Below are 16,780 nucleotides of genomic sequence, written 5' to 3' on the forward strand. Positions count from 1 at the left end.
TTTCCGATAACACTGGGCTGCCCAGGGACAGGCCGAGTTCTGCACCTTGGACACCTATAAATCCCTTTCGGTTGTAGGAAATTCCTTTGAATTGAGCGCGAGTACTTTATTTGATGGTATACTAGTTCATTATGGATTATTGTCTGCATCTCTGAAGTTTTGAAATTGAAGAAGGATTAAATTTTATGTGGTTGACCTTCTGAACCCATTGAAATAGGTTTTGTCACTTGTTTTATCACTGCTGGGAACAGTGCTGAGAACTGGAAAGGTAAACAGTTCTGTTTAAACCGCAAGGAAAAAATCCAACCCCAAACTAAACAAATATTGTCGTATGATATAGTCCAGTCTCCTCAGAAGTTTTTTGTAAGCAGTTGCACCACTTTCTGCCTATCAAATCATTGTAATAAAGAAAGCCAAAACAGATTAAAATATTTTTTAAAACTTTGATTCTTTAAAAAACATACACTATAGTATACATCAACTACTTTCCTTAAGTTTTAGTTTGACTGAATCACATGCTTTCAACAAAATTACAATTCTGAAATGACGCAAAATATGATATCAAAGTCCTCACTCATTTCCAACAGTGCAAAAGTAAAGAACATCACAGGAAGGAGGGTAACTGCTCCCACCTTCAAGTTTGGTATGTATTTAGCATCACTAGATCCCAAACCCAGTTAAACCAGTCATCCCTCTGTGATTGAAGGAAACAAACACAAATAGCTTAGTAGTGTCCATTTGCAGATTTTCATACAAGTAAAAGATTAATTCATTCTGGACTACCTGGCTCCTGGGTGCAAATTAAACCATCTCAATATTCAAGACACCTGTAAAAAAAGAACACACAATTTATATAGATCTCCTCATTTAGAAAGAAAGAAATATGTACTGCTTTACATACCAAACTCAGTGATTTTTTTAACATAAAAAGTTTGTAAATGATTGAAGTCTGGAATGAAAAATACTCTATGTAAATCAGTAATAATGAGTTGAAGACAATAAAATGGCCACATTCCATAAAACTTAAATCTAATATGAATAGATTCTCCCAAAACAGGGCCTTTGTTTGCTAATTCGTATGGTTTAGAGTTTTATGCTAACACTGGAATGCTAAAATCAGTTTTGTTTTTGATAATACATTGTCATGAAGATTAATCAAGGTGTATAGGTAATTTTGGGGGGATGTTAGTACAGTTTAAGCAGTTGGATGAAGCTTTACTTTAATACAGGTCTACAATGCATTTTCCCCCTCAAATCATCAGCATAAACCTGTTCAGTTCCAAGAATGCTAGTGCACATCCAGCAGCATATGGCTTGGGGATATATATACACACACTGTCTAAACAAACTGGTGCTTTTACCTCAGAAGGCATTATTATCTTTGTAATTTAGGTGAAGTTCCCAGGAAAGCTTAAGTGTTTTGCTTTGTTTCTAAAAGTAACTGGGAATATTTGCTGAATGTTACTCCCATTTTAAACCTATTTCCTTCAGAAACTGTAATGTCCTCCTTATTCTTTCACAGAGGCCACAGTGTGCCACCGTCTTGGATGCAATGGAGAAGAATGTAAGTATTTAAACAGAATACTTTTATCAGGAAAAAGTGAATCAAACTGCCCACAGTTTACACATCTGAAGGTATTGGGAGGGTCTCTACTTGCTGCAAGAAGGGGTATAGAATTTGCAGGGAGCCATCAACGAGGGGGAGAGAAAATGATGACTCTTGTGTTATCAGAAGGCTAATTAATTACTTTATTATATTATTCTATACTATATTACATTACATCTAAACTGAATCTGCCAAGAACTCAACTCTGAATCTCATGACTGTAACCTGACAGCCCTGACACACACACACACACACTTGGCCCTGGTAGGCCAAGGAAACAAAACACCATCACTTTGGGTAAACAGTCTCCATATTGCATTCTACTTTTGCACAAACACAGGCACAGCAGATGATAAGAATATTCCTGGGAAGAATTGTGCCTTGCTTTTCTCTGTGAAGAGAAATGTGGGCCTACAAAGGGGTGAATGTAGGTATGTCAGATGGAATTTATGGCAAAACCAATTCTTCCCCTCCACTTACACACCGTTTCACAAACAGCAAAAAGGTAGATGGAGGAGACAATGTAATCGTGCCATGAGAGCTGCCTATGTTGATACTTTATCCTCTTGTTGGCTCCTAATCTCATAGTACAACTTGATTATAGTCTTCCTCTCTTCTTTCTTAAGCTTTTCTCATTTGCCTGTGCAAAGTGTGGCTGCTCTTTTTGACACAAACTGTGCCATACGTGGGCCCCTGACACTGTTACCATGATAAGACAGAAGCCGTAGGCAGGATGCTGCCAACTACAAGCTAAGCAGTCACAATTGTCTTAAATTAGGTATCAAGAAAGTCACAGAACAATTAATGTACCTTTACATTTCCCTCCTGACATGTTTTTGGGGTGGAAGTCTCTAAAAATAAAGGCATTTATTAACATATATTTGCTCTAGCTGACTGTTTAATTGTTTTATAATTTGCTATTTCCCGCTGAAGGCGAAGGTCACTGCACAGAGCCCTTTAGACTTATTTGGTAACAGGTTTGCTTTCTTACTAACCTCTCAGTGATGCTGTAAAGACAGTTTGTGTATCCACAGAGGCTTGTGGACCAGATGAAAACCACTCTCCAGCCCTGCAGTGCATATATAACTGGACAGTTTATGTGGCATTTGTAGCCTTAATCCCTAAGATAAGTGGCCTAGGGACAGTAAGAGAACTGAGGTGAATGTTATGGGGCAAACACAGCCGTGGTGGCACAAGGGCCACTGGCAGTGGGTGCCTGGTGTGCGGTGTCCCTCCCAGGGATGCGCGTCCAGGCTTCAGGGGCAGCCGGGATGCTGCCCATGCTGCCAGGCTGCCCGCACCGCAGGCACGGGCGGCGCCTGACGGGGAGGGCACAGGGAAACGGGACAGGCAGCAGGGAGGGCTCTCCTGGCCGGGGCAGGGCCAGGCTGGGGCACCGCATCCCGCCAAAGCCGCCGTGGCCGGGCTCGTCTGGGACCGCGCTGCCGGGCCGGGCGCTGCCGGGTCTCCCTCGCCCCTGCCGGGCCGGGCGCTGCCGGGGCTCCCTCGCCCCTGCCGGGCCCGGCGCTGCCGGGGCTCCCTCGCCCCTGCCGGGCCCGGCGCTGCCGGGGCTCCCTCGCCCCTGCCGGGCCCGGCGCTGCCGGGGCTCCCTCGCACCTGCCGGGCGCGGCGGGGCCGGCGCTGCCGGGGCTCCCTCGCCCCTGCCGGGCCCGGCGCTGCCGGGGCTCCCTCGCACCTGCCGCGGGCCCGGCGCTGCCGGGGCTCCCTCGCCCCTGCCGGGCCGGGCGCTGCCGGGGCTCCCTCGCACCTGCCGGGCGCGGCGGGGCCGGCGCTGCCGGGCGCGGCGGGCGCTGGCGAGGCGGCGCCGCCTCCGCCGGGAGCTCCGGGCGGAGCCTTCCCTCCTTCCCGTCCTCCCTCCCCCGGCTCCCCGAGCACCCCGAGGCAGCGGCGGCTGCCTGCGCCCGCTCGGCTGGGAGGAGGAGGAGGCGCCCCGAGCCGCGGGCGCTGGGAGCAAAGCTAAGAACAGTTCAGAGCGGCGGGCGCATTCCGGAGGGCAACACCCATGTCCCACAAACAGGGTATCTGGAACCGCGCTCCTTCCCCCGGCGCTCGCTGTCCCCTCTCATCCCTTCAGTTCCCTTCTCAGCCCCCTCCATCTCTCCTCCCCGCTCTCTGCTTCTCCCCCTCGCCGCCACTTTCCCTTGTCCCTTCCTCAGCGCCGTGCCCGACTGACTGTGCCTTTCCTTTCCTCCTGCCCAGCCGGCGGCCCCCCGGGCGAGAGCGCGGCTGACTGGTGCCTCTACCAGCTCAATGGAGCGGCCGAGTTCGAGGTCTCTGAAGGTGAGCAAGGGATGCTGAGGGGAAGCGTCCCCTCGCCCGGTGTCCCGGCCGGCAGCGTGTGGAGAAACGGGGCTCGCTGCTGGGACAGACGCCGTGGCAGCCGCCCCAGCCTGTGCCCAAGGGCAGGTGTGGAGGTGGGCTGGCAAAGGGATATCTGACGGCGGTTTGCATGTTCCAGGCCTTGTGAAAATGTCTTGGCTGATTGTATTTTGGCTTTTTTTGTGTGGGAAAAGTTTGTTTTGCGTGTAGCAGCTTAGGTGGCATGAGTCCTTTTGACCTTGGTGTCAGTGGGTGCTGGTGCAAAGTGGGCTGGAAAGTTTTCTGGCCTTTCTTCACTCCTTAACTTTGAAGAAAGAAGTCACCTGGAAAGTTTTATTTATTAATATTCTGTGATCAGAAGAACAGTCTTAGAGCATCAGGGCAGGAGAGTCTCTCATACCAACCATACCAAACTGTGTATGGTTTTGAACATGCAGAATATCTAAACTTAGGAGTGAACCTGTGTTCTCCAGGATGCCAGATGTGCAGTGTGCTGTGCCCATGAGCATCTTCCAGTGGCTGTTGTCTATGAGTTAAGTGGAACTAAGACTTCATCTAGATGTTTTTGGTCTGCTGGGGTTATGGATTTCTAAGAAGAGTGTATTTACTCTTTGTAAACGTTTAAAATGCATCGGAAGTTGAGTTAGACTGAAAAACTTTGCAATTCTGGGGAGGGTGGCACACTGTAGTAGATTGGCTTCAGATTCAACATTAAGGAAAACTTGACAACAGGGGAGTACTAGAATATAGAAATTAGATAGATAATGAAATCCCACTCATTTAAGATATTTTATGTTTGTTTCACAAACATACATTGAAAAGATAAAGCTACAGATCTTACCTTGGGACAGGCAGAAAGATTACCTGTTTGGTGTCTCTTAGGCTATTATCTGTGATCCTTTGGGATTTGAAGTTTTGTGTCTTGTGTTTTGCTGTTTTGGAGAAATTATTTAAACCCCAGTGTACTAATAATAAGCTATAGCTTGACCAAAGTTTTGGACTAACTTCTTCTTTCCAATTATTCCATGGTGGTTTATATTTCGAGGTGTACTTAAGAGTGTGTGTAATTACACACAATTGCATACTAAAGCATTTATCAAAAAATGTTGTGATTTTTTTTTTTGCCTACGTGATTTTTTTTGGTGAAACTGCATACCAAACCAGATGTGATGACGATAGATGGGGGTGGAAATTATATCCGTGTGAGGGAGTGTAATGAGTGAGTGACAGCATTTCTTAGGCATCACAGAATGCTGAAAATGAGCTTTAGGTTGGCATTTACTTTCATTTAAAGATTTGAATGAGTAGAATATGCTTCTTAACCTCATTTGTCTGGGTAAATACCAGTGTTTCAGCACTGCTTTGAGATGATAATGTTTTTTCTCAACAGGTGTTTTATTTCTTTGATTTATTGGGTCATCTCTTTTCACAGGGCATATTTTTTGAATTACTTGGCTAACCCTGACTTCAGTTCTCTTTAATGCTGCCACTTTTTGGGTTCCCAATTTTATTCCCCAACTTAAATAGGAATCTTACATGTTTTCTCTTAACTCAACATGGAAATATGTGAAATTCTGAGACCAGGAAACAAGCTGAAGCAATGTAATTTGATCACAAAAACTGTAGAATCAAAGTCATCTGCAGGTAATAAACCCTGTTTATGTTAATATATTGTATATAAATATGACATGTATTTTCCAGAATACATGCTGGCTATTAATGCCACTTATATCTAGGAACACACAGAGCAATATATTCAGTACACTTTGCAAAGTGAAAAATAGTTCAAAGAAAAGTCCATGGTGGCAAGTGACTTGACCTCTTTTGCTTGACAGTGTTTTTTGATAAAGTCCAAACCTTTTCCTTTGCTGAAGTATGCCTCTAAAATAAATTACACAGAGCTGGACAGAATCCTTAGTTTAAAATTTATTGTTCCTATGACTTCCATCGCAGACTTTCATTTCTCTCTTTATGCCACTTCTCTTTACTTTTCCAAAAGGCCACAACTTGGAATTGCAGCTGCATTGGTTAGCTGCGTTGTCCACCTAGCTGATGGACAGAAGGACAAGTTTATCTATATTCAATATTATAGTGTGATTTATATGTCTAGATAGGTATCTAAACATTTGCATATTAATGTTATAAGTTCAGCTTGTCTTCTGGACAGCTCTTGCTGCTTTTGCTATTGAATACTTGCATTGACCTTGTGATACTCTCTCAGACTTCAGAGTTGTGTTCTGCAACATTTCCGTCTTAGCCTAGGAAATTTTTTTTTTCCAAAAATAGATGTGTTAGATGAAAAACATGCATTTACATAACAGAAAAGAAAAATTGCATATTTCAAATGCAAGGAAAATAGAGCATAGTAAGTGAAATATCACAATCAAAGCCAAGATAATAATGTTTGATTTAGTCTTGCTGCCTTGAAACAAAATCCTATTTCAAATATTGCTACTTCTATAATTAACGTCTAAGTGCAAAATATATTTTATTCATGCTAAAAAGCTCAAAGCACTTTGCTCACAGTAAGTGCAGCCTCACAAAAGCTGTATGAAGAACAATATTAGTGTATCCATTTGCAGGCTTCAAGAATGAAATATAGAAGTTAAGGATGTGATTATTTTAGAAGCTGAATATTAACTATTAAGCAGATAGCAACATGGGACTTCTGAAAAGTCAAATCTTTTGCTCTGTGTCCAATGATCTACTGGGCTGTTAACAGGATTGCTTAATCTACAGCCTTTGCTTTAAATTCCAAATCACAATAACTTCTTGCAAACTCTGTGAGTTAAATCATGTTTGAAATATTTTAGGCTGTGAATTCTAAACTGGCATTATGTTATTCTAGATATGAATGATAATATGTTTAGTAAAAAGATTCAGTCAAAAATCATATTTTTAGTTTTCACTCTTAAAATTACCTCATTAAAGACTTGAGATTGGTTTACAGTGTAAATTTTCTTTTCATCTGTTTTATAACTTTGTGCTCTTGAGAGGTTGAAAGCTCTTTTAGCATCTCTTAGCCTTGTGAATTTCATTGTGAACCTTCCTATTACTTACCTTACGCTGCTGTAACATTCTCTTTCATTTATGAGCAATTTGAAGTGAGATTTATTGAGAAAACGGGTAATATAGTGTTTTGTTGTGAAAGTACTATTTAACAGTGTGCCATTTTAAGGAACTAGAAGACTTGTGAACTGATTAATGCGAGTTTAATCACTGTCAGGTTTATCTCCAATAGCTTTTTGTTTACTGTAGTTTTCAATCAAAGACAGTAACTCTGGATTTGGTTCAATGCTGTCTTTTCCATTATTTCTCCAGTAGAAATAGAAAGCAATGTGATTGCACAAGCTTACAACTGAAGTGATGTTCTTGTGAGTCATGCGTTCATTAGCAAGGTCTAATTAAATAGGAAGTCTTATCTGTAGATGCTTTCATGTCCCAGTCCTTTTGTGGCAGATCCAAATAAGTTATTTTTCCTTAGTCTTTTACAAAAAGGCATGGTAGCAGTCCTTTTCCTAGTACTTCACAGATTACCAAGATTTCTTTCAAAGGATCTTCACCATGAATGGAAGGGACCCACAAGGATCGCTCAGTACAGCTTCTGGCCCTGCACAGCAACATCCTCAAGAATCACAGTGTGTGCTTGAGAGCATTGTCCAAACAATTCCTGAACTCCATCAGGCTTGGAGCATTGCCCTGGAGAGCCTGTTCAAGTGCCCAACCACCATCTGGATAAAGAACCTTTCCTAATATCCAACTTAAACCTCCCCTGATACTTCAGGCCATTCCCTGGGATCCTGACAGTGTTACCAGAAAGAAGAGATCAATATCTGCCCCTCCACTTCCCCTCATAAGGAAGCTGTAACTACAGTGAGGTGTCCCCTCAGTCTCCTTTTCCCCAGACTGAACAGACCAAGTGACCTCAGCCACTCCTCACAGAGCTTCCGCTGAAGGCCCTTCATCATCTTCACTGCCTTCCTTTGGAGGCTTTCTAATAGCTTTAGATCTTTCTTACATTGCAGTGCCCCAAACTGCCCCTAGCACTCGAGGTGAGGCCTCCCCAGAGCAGAGCAGAGCAGAGCAGGACAATCCCCTCCCTTGCCCAGCTGGCCATGCTGGGCCTGATGTCCCCAGGACAGGGATGTCCCTCCTGCCTGCCAGGGCACTGCTGACTCACATTCAACTTGCCACTGACCAGGACCCCCAGGTCCCTTTCCATGGTGCTGCTCTCCAGCATCTCATTCCCCACTATGTCTGTACATTCAGGGTTGCCCCGTCCCAGGTGCAGAATCTGGCACTTCCCTATGTTCCCTTCATATGGTTGGTGATTGCCCAGCCCTGTCATTTGCTGAGGTCCTTCTGCAGGGCCTCCCTGCCTTTGAGAGACTCAGCAGTTCTTCCCAGTTTTGTATCATCTGCAAACTTGTCCTGTTTCCCTTCCAGTCCCATGTCCAAGTCATTTATGAAGATGCTGAAGAGCACAGGGACAAGGATGGAGCCCTGTGGAACCCCTCTAGGGACAGGTCCCCGGTCTGATGTCCCCCCATCATGCTCCACCTATGAGCCATGAGTTGCTCAGCCATCCCATGATGTGTTGATCCAGCTGTGTGCTGGGCATTTTGTCCAAAAGAATCCTGTGAGAGACAGTATTGAAAGCTTTACTGAAATCCAAAAACAGGACATCAACTGACTTCCCTTGATGAACTAAGGGGGTTACTTTATCATAAAAGGGAATCAGGTTTGCTAAGCAGGACTTTCCTCTCGTGAAACCCTGCTGGCTGTGACTGATGACTGAGATGTAGTGAGCTGAACCGTGATTTTTCTGCAGACAACAATTCTGTTTTTATTCAAAGGAAATCAAAATGCTTGGAAGAGATTGATACTCCCCTTGCCTCACCTCAGTGCACATTTACAGAATCACAGTATCAATTAGGTTGGAAAAGATCTCTGAAATTGAGTCCAACCTATAACTAAACACTCCCATGTCACCTGGAACATGGCACAAAGTCCCACATCCAGTCTTAAACAGCTTAGGATGCTGCCAGCATGCATAGAGTGCTGTAAGGTGTGTCACAGGGCTGTGTGTACCCTGATAGCCCCTCTGGTGCCATGTATGTGGATAATGCAGTTATTCCAGTCCTACCTCACACACTTCTGTTTATACATTCAGCAAGTCCCTGTATTTCATCCCTCCTTTATTTTGCACTGACTTCTATTGGTATTTGGTTGGTTAACTCTCACTGATGTCAGAGAGCTGCTGCAGCACAGGGAAAGGGCTTCTGTTTGAAGTGGTGTCATCATAATTTATTCCCATTATAACATGAATGTGGTTCTATAAGACCAGACCTGGTAAATGACTCATTACAAGAAAATGTGGGTATTTGATTATACTTCTAGTTGTTGCTGCACAATCTGACACTAAGTTTCAATATGAAAAATTCAACATGATAGGCAAAGAGGAAGGGTTAGGATATGTTGAAATTGTATTTATGATAGCTTTACTCCTAGTGATATTTTTGACAGTAGTCCATTTGTGATATTTCAATATGTGGTTTATACATGGCATGGGTTTTGTAAAAACCATGAATTCAGATATTTCTGTAGACTATTATAAAAAATACTGATAATAAAATACTGGAAAGTACATGTACTTGTTATGAAAAGGAAAAGGTAAGTGACTTATTTACATTTTTTATTTGTTGTTTCCTGTTTTGGTGTTTTGATTAAAAGCCAGTTTGAATTTATGGAATAAATTAATTTTTTAAAGTACATTAAGATGATTTAATTACAATTATTCATAAAACCCTTGCCTACATAGTGTTTCCATTTGAAATTATTATGAGTGCTAGAGCGTGTTTTCTCCTAAGAGTCATTAAATGTCATTTGACCATAAAACAAATACTTGTTAATTATTTTATTTTGCAAATGTCTTACCAAAGACATTAGCTCCTGTTCAGTAACCTGAAGAGTGGCATTGCTGTTTTGATTAAGCTTGAAAAACAGACTAAGACTTTTTTTTTTTTAACCAGGCTTTCAGATTTTCCTTGTTCGAGGACTTCACACACTCCTCTAACATTCTATACTTCTTTAATTCTCTGGATCTTAAAGTTACAGCCTTCATCATCTCAGTTTCCAGAATGTGGTCTTCAGCCAGTTTCCTTTTTGCTTTCTAGTCACAGACTGGCAGACTCATTTAGGTTAAGAATGGCCTGTAAGGTGATTGAGTCCAACCTTTGGCCAAACATAACATAGTTAGCTAAACCATGGCACTAAATTCCACGTCCAGTTCTTTCTTGAATACTGGAAGTGATGGTGATGCCACCACTTCTCTGGGCAAGCTTACCAATGCTTAACCACTCTTTCAGTGGAGAAATTCTTCTTGATGTCCAGTCTGGACCTGATGTTGTTGAGTTAGGGATGGAAGGAAAGACTCTAGTCTTCAGATGGATCAGAAGGCTAACTTTAATGAAAGTAGCAAGTCTTTTATAATGTGTCTTGCTAAGGTGATACTTTATTGGTCTCAAAGTAGAAACATTTCACACTGCTGGTGACTATGAATAGTACACTGTGAAGAACTATAACTATAAACAATGGTTACAGAAAGAGTGATAATAATTGTTTTAATTTTTTCTTCTAAGATTCCCAGGCTCAGCCTGGGAGAAATTATCTCTGTTCTTTCTTCAATTGAACTGAGAATCTCCACATGGACCTCCCCTGGTGTGTCTTGAGGCCATTTCCTCTTGTCCTGTCCCTTGTTACCTACGGGAAGAGACTGGCCCTACCTGGCTACAACCTCCTTTTGGGTAGTTTTTTGCTTTTCTCCCGACTAAACACACTCAGGTCCCTCAGCCACTCCTCCAAGATTCACTCTCCAGATGCTTCAGCAGCTCTGTTTCCCTTCTCTGGACTCACTTCAGCATCTCGGTGTCTCTCTTGCAGTGAGGGGCTCAGAGCAGGAGACAGAGCTCAAGGTCTGACCTCACCAGTACAGGGGAACAGTCTCAGTATAGGGGGTCACTCACTGCTCTGGTCCTGCTGGCTAGAGGTTTTGTTGATTATCTCCCTGATTTCACCAAGAATCCAAAACTTTTTATCATTTAATGATCACTGTGCCCAAGATGGCCTCTGACCACCACATCTCTCACCAAGCCTTCTCTGCTTGTAAGCAGCTGGTCTAGTGGGGCACTGCTTTCCAGGCTGCCCCTTTACATACTCGCTTGGATTTTCTGGGTTCTGTTGGTTTTGCTTTTCCTTTGTTCTCTGTAACTCTCCCCTCCACAAAGGGAATTTTGGGTGATTTCAGTCCGCTGACTGTTGTGCAGTGTGACAAAGATGTCTCTCCTTTGTGTCATTGAAAGTCTGCCATTAGCATAGCAAAGGTGCCTGCATAGCAAATCTGAGCTCTTTTCCCTCTCTCTCATTCTTTCCAGGTCCATAAGGCTTTCCATTTTATATGATCCCTTCAGTTCCATCCAAATAACTCCTGACAATTTTAGTTTTATCCATGCTTGAATGAAAAAAATTTCCTTGGTATTTCAGTTTGCCATATACTTTATGAGGCACTCAGTGTGCCTCATATATCTCATGAAAGATGAAATCACACTGTTGTGGGCCTGATGATGCAATTATTAGCAAGTCAAAAATCATGCTTTCAAGTTACTTGGTCCAGAATTTAACAGGGTCATCTTTTATGCACCCTCTTCCTCATTAAACACTCAATAATTTAATTCAGGTAATGATTTTGTTATCAGTAATTACACTGATGAAGTAAACAGGGATTTCATTTGGGCTGTAAATTTTCCATTTAGAGTAATTTTTTATATTTAATTCAAACATTGCCATTCAGCTTGAATAGTGATGGGCAATTTAGAGAGTATAGAATTGCCTCTGGTTCCTGTAGAGATACATAAAAATCACCAGGTCTTCACAAAGCCTTCTCTTCAATTATAGGTCAAGTCAGAAATCCAGGGTACCTTTATGGAAATGAATTTTATATAGGGACAGAGAGTACCAATTTTCTGATTTTTCCAATTCCAATTTAGAAATGTGTGCAGAAATTGCCCAAGCTGTCTTGCAGACTGTCTGAAGAGCTGATGCACAGATAAGGTTTTTCTACTGTGCAAGGATTTTTTTAATGTATGAACCTGTCAAAGCTGAAAGAAATTTCAAGATCAGATTTTTCTGTTTCAACTCAGAAGCCTAACTTCTGCAAATATGGATTCAGAAGTCATACTGCAGGCCACACAGTTTGAACTGTAATATTCTCTTTGATCAGTTCTTTTCTGTAAAATGCAATTTGTTAGCAAAATTATGAGAGATTGAAAGAAGAAGTCAATATAGTTTTTCTCCTTGCATGTTTTTATTGTCTGATGAGAAAATTCCAAAAGTATTTCAAATTTTTCAGGTATTTTCAACTACCTTTTCCTCACAGTATGCTACTTGAATATAAACTAATTTAAAATAACGGGCAATAACCCAGAAGTCTTTGTGTGATTGCCTAATGGTACTTAACAAAAACCACCAACAGTGAAAAGATGTTATTTACTAGTCAGATTCTAGATATTGCCATCTCAGCTGAATTGTCAGGGTTTGGTGATCCAGAAGAGGGAGCTGCCACATAAATTTCTAGCAGTTTTGAACTTAGCAAAGTCTCTTTTAACCCCCCACCATGGAATTTTTCTTTTCTTTTTTAATTTTAAGACTGACACCCGGGGTTTCATGTGATGCTTTTTTGGTCACTCAGTTCATAGTTTGTAGATTTCTAAAGACAGCATTAGAGACTTACTGCTTTAATTTCCTTCAGTTTTTAGTATCAGTTCAGTGTATGTTTTTAAACATTCTGCTTGAATACCATGCTAAAACCTTTGGTTGACATGATGAATGCAGTCCCTTTTACTTAATCTGCAAAGTCTTTTTAAAGATAGATGTTTCTGACTAGCCCAGCATGGATTTTTAAGAGATGTTTTCTGTATCATGCAGGAAGAACTTTGTGGTGGCTGGCCTTCCTCATGTGAGACAGAGGTGGCTTCTGAGTCACTGTAGTATTTTTTTCTGTGTAAGGAGTGGCTCTTCTGTCACAGTAAGAACATAGAACTGGTATTTTGAAAATAGCAATATATATGTAAAATAGCAAAACCAATGTGCACACTTCAGTGTGCTTCTAATGTGCTTTCTCTTTTTTTTTTCTTTAGCACTGCAGAGCAATTTATAGTGATTCCATTTATAATTTGTGGGTTATAAAACTAAAGAACAATGAGGAGAGGGTGAAGGCATTAAAACACATACTTGAAATTATGGTCAGGAAGGAGACCAGACTTCCTGAGCATCCTGAGCATATTTATAAAGTGCATGATTTAATGTAAGTTCTGATATTGGTGGGTGGAACCCTAGGTTGCTGCTTGCTCTAATGATAGATCTTATCACAGCTATTGTATCTTCAGATTCATTGTTAGTCATTTTGTGTTAAAAACTGATGCAGTGATGTGACTTTGTTTCATGAGGTAACTGGAGTATTGAGAAATGGGTGAGACTATTTTTTCAACTGCCTAATACATTCCTTGGGTCTTTTTGTCATTAAAAGCTTAAGAGGATACTTAAGAGGAAGCTTATAATTTTTCTCCTGAAGAAGAGTGAATGCAGCACTGTGTTGATGATATGTTTGTGGGTCATCGCGTTTTATATTTTCTGCAAATTTTGATGTGCTGGACCATGTTCAGAGAAGGGAAATAAGCTGATGAAGGGTCTGGAGCACAAGGCTTGTGGAGGGTTGCTGAGGGAGCAGGGGTTGTTTAGTCTGGGGAAGAGGAGGCTCAGGGTGGACCTTATTGCTCTCTACAACTATCTGAGAGGAGATTGCAGAGAGGTTGGGATTGGTCTTTTCTGCCAAGTAACAAGTAATAGGACAAGCAAAATGGCCTCAGGTTGCACCAGAGGAGGTTTAGATTGGATATTATGAATTTTTTTTTTACTGAAAGGGTGTGCAGGCATTGGGACAGGCTGCCAGGGAAGTGGTGGAGTCACCATTGCTGAAGATAACTTGATGTGCCACTTCAGGATGTGGTTTAGTGGAGGACTTGGCAGTGTGGTGTTAGTAGTGGAATGGATGATCTTAAGGATGTCTTCCAGCCTAAGATCCTGTGATTCTCTTTCTGGAGATAAGTATAGGACAGTAAAAGACCTTGTGGTTCCAGTGAAGGGTGAGAATGGAGCATTTCATTTGTTATCAATCTTGAGTATTCCTGCATGTGATAGTATCCTGCTGTTGACTTACTTCATATTTCCAATTAGTAAATCTATAAATATGAATGCTTTCATAGACGTTACCACTGGATTCCAGTCATACTTCTATGTGGTAGCATCATGTGACCTTCAGATTACATATGCAAGCTGCTCTGTTAGAGAATTTACACATTACATTGTGAAATTGTGCACAATATCAGAATGTGCCAAAATGAAGAACTCTGTGGCGTATTTTTAGTCATTTTGTAGAACAGTTTTGAAATTTCTCTATTTTTTACATGCTCATAGATGTACATACATACACTTTTTTCTTATATCTATGAAAGGTTAATATAAAAATCAAAAGAAAATTCTATAAGATCAGTGTAGATGTGTTTGACTTTTCCTCCAGGAGGCTTTTGAATAGGTACATAAATAAATAGTGGTTTTTTATATACATAATATTTTGCACATGGCTATTACAGTTGAAATATATAATATTTAAAAATATTTGTATGTTAAAAAACCTGATGGCCTTTTTGTAAGTTTCTAAGTCTTCCATCAAATACAGTTTCTTTTCAGAATGCATACATTCCTCAGATGTTCTGGTTATGTTTATTTGTAAGCACATTTTATAGTGGCTCATGTCACAGTGAACAGAGTTGACAGTTGGGCTGATTGCAGGAATATGCAAAATGTTAACCTCATAAATCTTTCTCCCTATTGTATTGTCTAATTTTTACCAAATATGCAGAAGAATGGTGCAAGAGACAGTTCCATTATTTTAGTTGGGACCATTTTGGTATTGCAGTTAATGCTGATGTATTCAATTCAAAGACAATTATGTCTAGACACTAACAGGGGCTGTTGATTTGACATTTGATTCATAGAGAGGGCACTTGTCATTCAAAAGTGAGCTCTAAAACTATTCAGCATGGCTACATTGTTAGTGATGGCCCTTTCCACTTCACATGACTACTATAAATAATTACTATATTTAGTGATCTTGAGATCCTGAAATGAAAATAACCCACAGTTTCTTTAGGAGATACAAATTATATTAATATTCCTTCTCTTTATACCCAGAATAAACTTCTGTGTTATGACTAGACTCAAAGATGCAAAGTAGAAGTGTTATCCTTGCAAGACTTGATGGTTTCTTGTTAAATCTGACTTACTGAGTAATCTTCACGATCTTTGAAATTTTTAATACAGACTAGTTTTTGTCAATATATGGTTTTGTTTGTCAGGTAACTCTTATTTTTTAAGTTTCTCTGCTAAGTTTTTGTGTTAACATTGTAAACTCTGCTTTGAAATTGATTTTTTATTGTGGAAATACCCCATGCTTCAGATTTCATTTATTTACAAGAAGCACTAACTTGGTGTCTTTGTAATGGTATACAAAGTGGATGTAATAAATTTAAAGTAAGAAGAATTCTTATTTTTCATGCACTACATCTTAAAATTTTGGGGTTTTTTTCCCTTGTGCTTTTTCATGCAGGTTTTTTTTTTTCCTTAATCTTGACAGGCTGTTACTTTCAGTGTATGCTGATTCCTCTATTCTAAACAAAGGCATCACAGCCATATTTCAGTTTGATTGCTTTTTCTGGATTGAGTTTTTTCTCCCCAAGAATACTTGGCCTAGTGGAATGTCCACCTTTCCTAAGTGAAAGCTAGAGGGACCTTGAGAGTCTGCTGAGTGCATTGAGAGTGTAGCTGTGCGTTGGTGTTTCTTCAGAAAGATGATACCATGCCTCAGAATCTGTGATTTTATGTTGCTTTTTGATTTCTCCCGCTCCTCATGCTCCTCCACATTAATCAAAAATCATCCTTACAGCATGATACCTGTGTTGACTTCTGGAAGTAGCAACTGTGCATTGAAATTTGTTTCAATTTAAGAATATTGCAATATTAACATGGTATTTCTGATTCCTGGTCTGATGATTTTAGAGGCATAATTGTTCAATGATAATTCCAGAAATGCATGGAACTTTGTTGAAGGACTTGACTTTTCTTTTCTTGATGATGTCAAATAATAAAATGTATCCATGGGGACATAGTGAATAAAATATTTTGTGCCAAGAAAACGGATCTCAAGGTTTAATCTTCTCGATTCTACTATGAGCCAAATCACCTCTGCTAGAGAATATCTCTAGAAGCAGTAAGAAGATCTGTCTCTCTGTTTCCCCCGCTATGTTGAGTCTCTAGAGCAGCTTGTGACCTATATTGCACGTCAAATGTTAGAATTGTGTAGTCATTGCTTGATCTAGCTGCAGGTTCAGAAAGTACCCAGAGCAAAGCCTGTGCTGTTGGGGCTGGGCAATGCTGACCTGGGCAATGCTGACCCCCTTGCACTCTCTAAGATCTCTCACTTAAAAAGCTCCAAAGCATCTGACAACTCTCTCTCTCTCTTTCTCTTTCTCTCACTCTCTCTCTCTTTTATGTATCCTCTCATCAAATGGTTGAAAGAAACCATGTATTCAAACCCTGTGGTTAAAAAGCTGAACAATTGAAGGAGGATTGCAAACCCCAAACTTTCAGTGACATCATCCCATATTACTGTTTCTATAGGTACCCTGCCATGTTTGACAGCCAGGTTTTACATGTCTCTAT

General features: G+C 41.0%; 1 protein-coding gene across 1 annotated transcript in view; it reads left to right on the forward strand.

The window, feature by feature from the left end:
* The first annotated feature begins 3,493 nt into the window (after window positions 1-3,493).
* PPP2R2C (protein phosphatase 2 regulatory subunit Bgamma) overlaps window positions 3,494-16,780 on the forward strand; it is a 186,423-nt gene continuing 173,136 nt past the window's right edge. Inside the window, exons 1-2 of the mRNA XM_030946950.1 lie at window positions 3,494-3,645; window positions 3,827-3,907. Coding sequence (XP_030802810.1) covers window positions 3,630-3,645; window positions 3,827-3,907 — 97 coding nt within the window. The 5' untranslated portion in view covers window positions 3,494-3,629. The remainder of the gene's footprint in view (window positions 3,646-3,826; window positions 3,908-16,780) is intronic.

Source organism: Camarhynchus parvulus, chromosome 4, assembly GCF_901933205.1.
Source record: "Camarhynchus parvulus chromosome 4, STF_HiC, whole genome shotgun sequence".
NCBI classification, from domain to species: domain Eukaryota; kingdom Metazoa; phylum Chordata; class Aves; order Passeriformes; family Thraupidae; genus Camarhynchus; species Camarhynchus parvulus.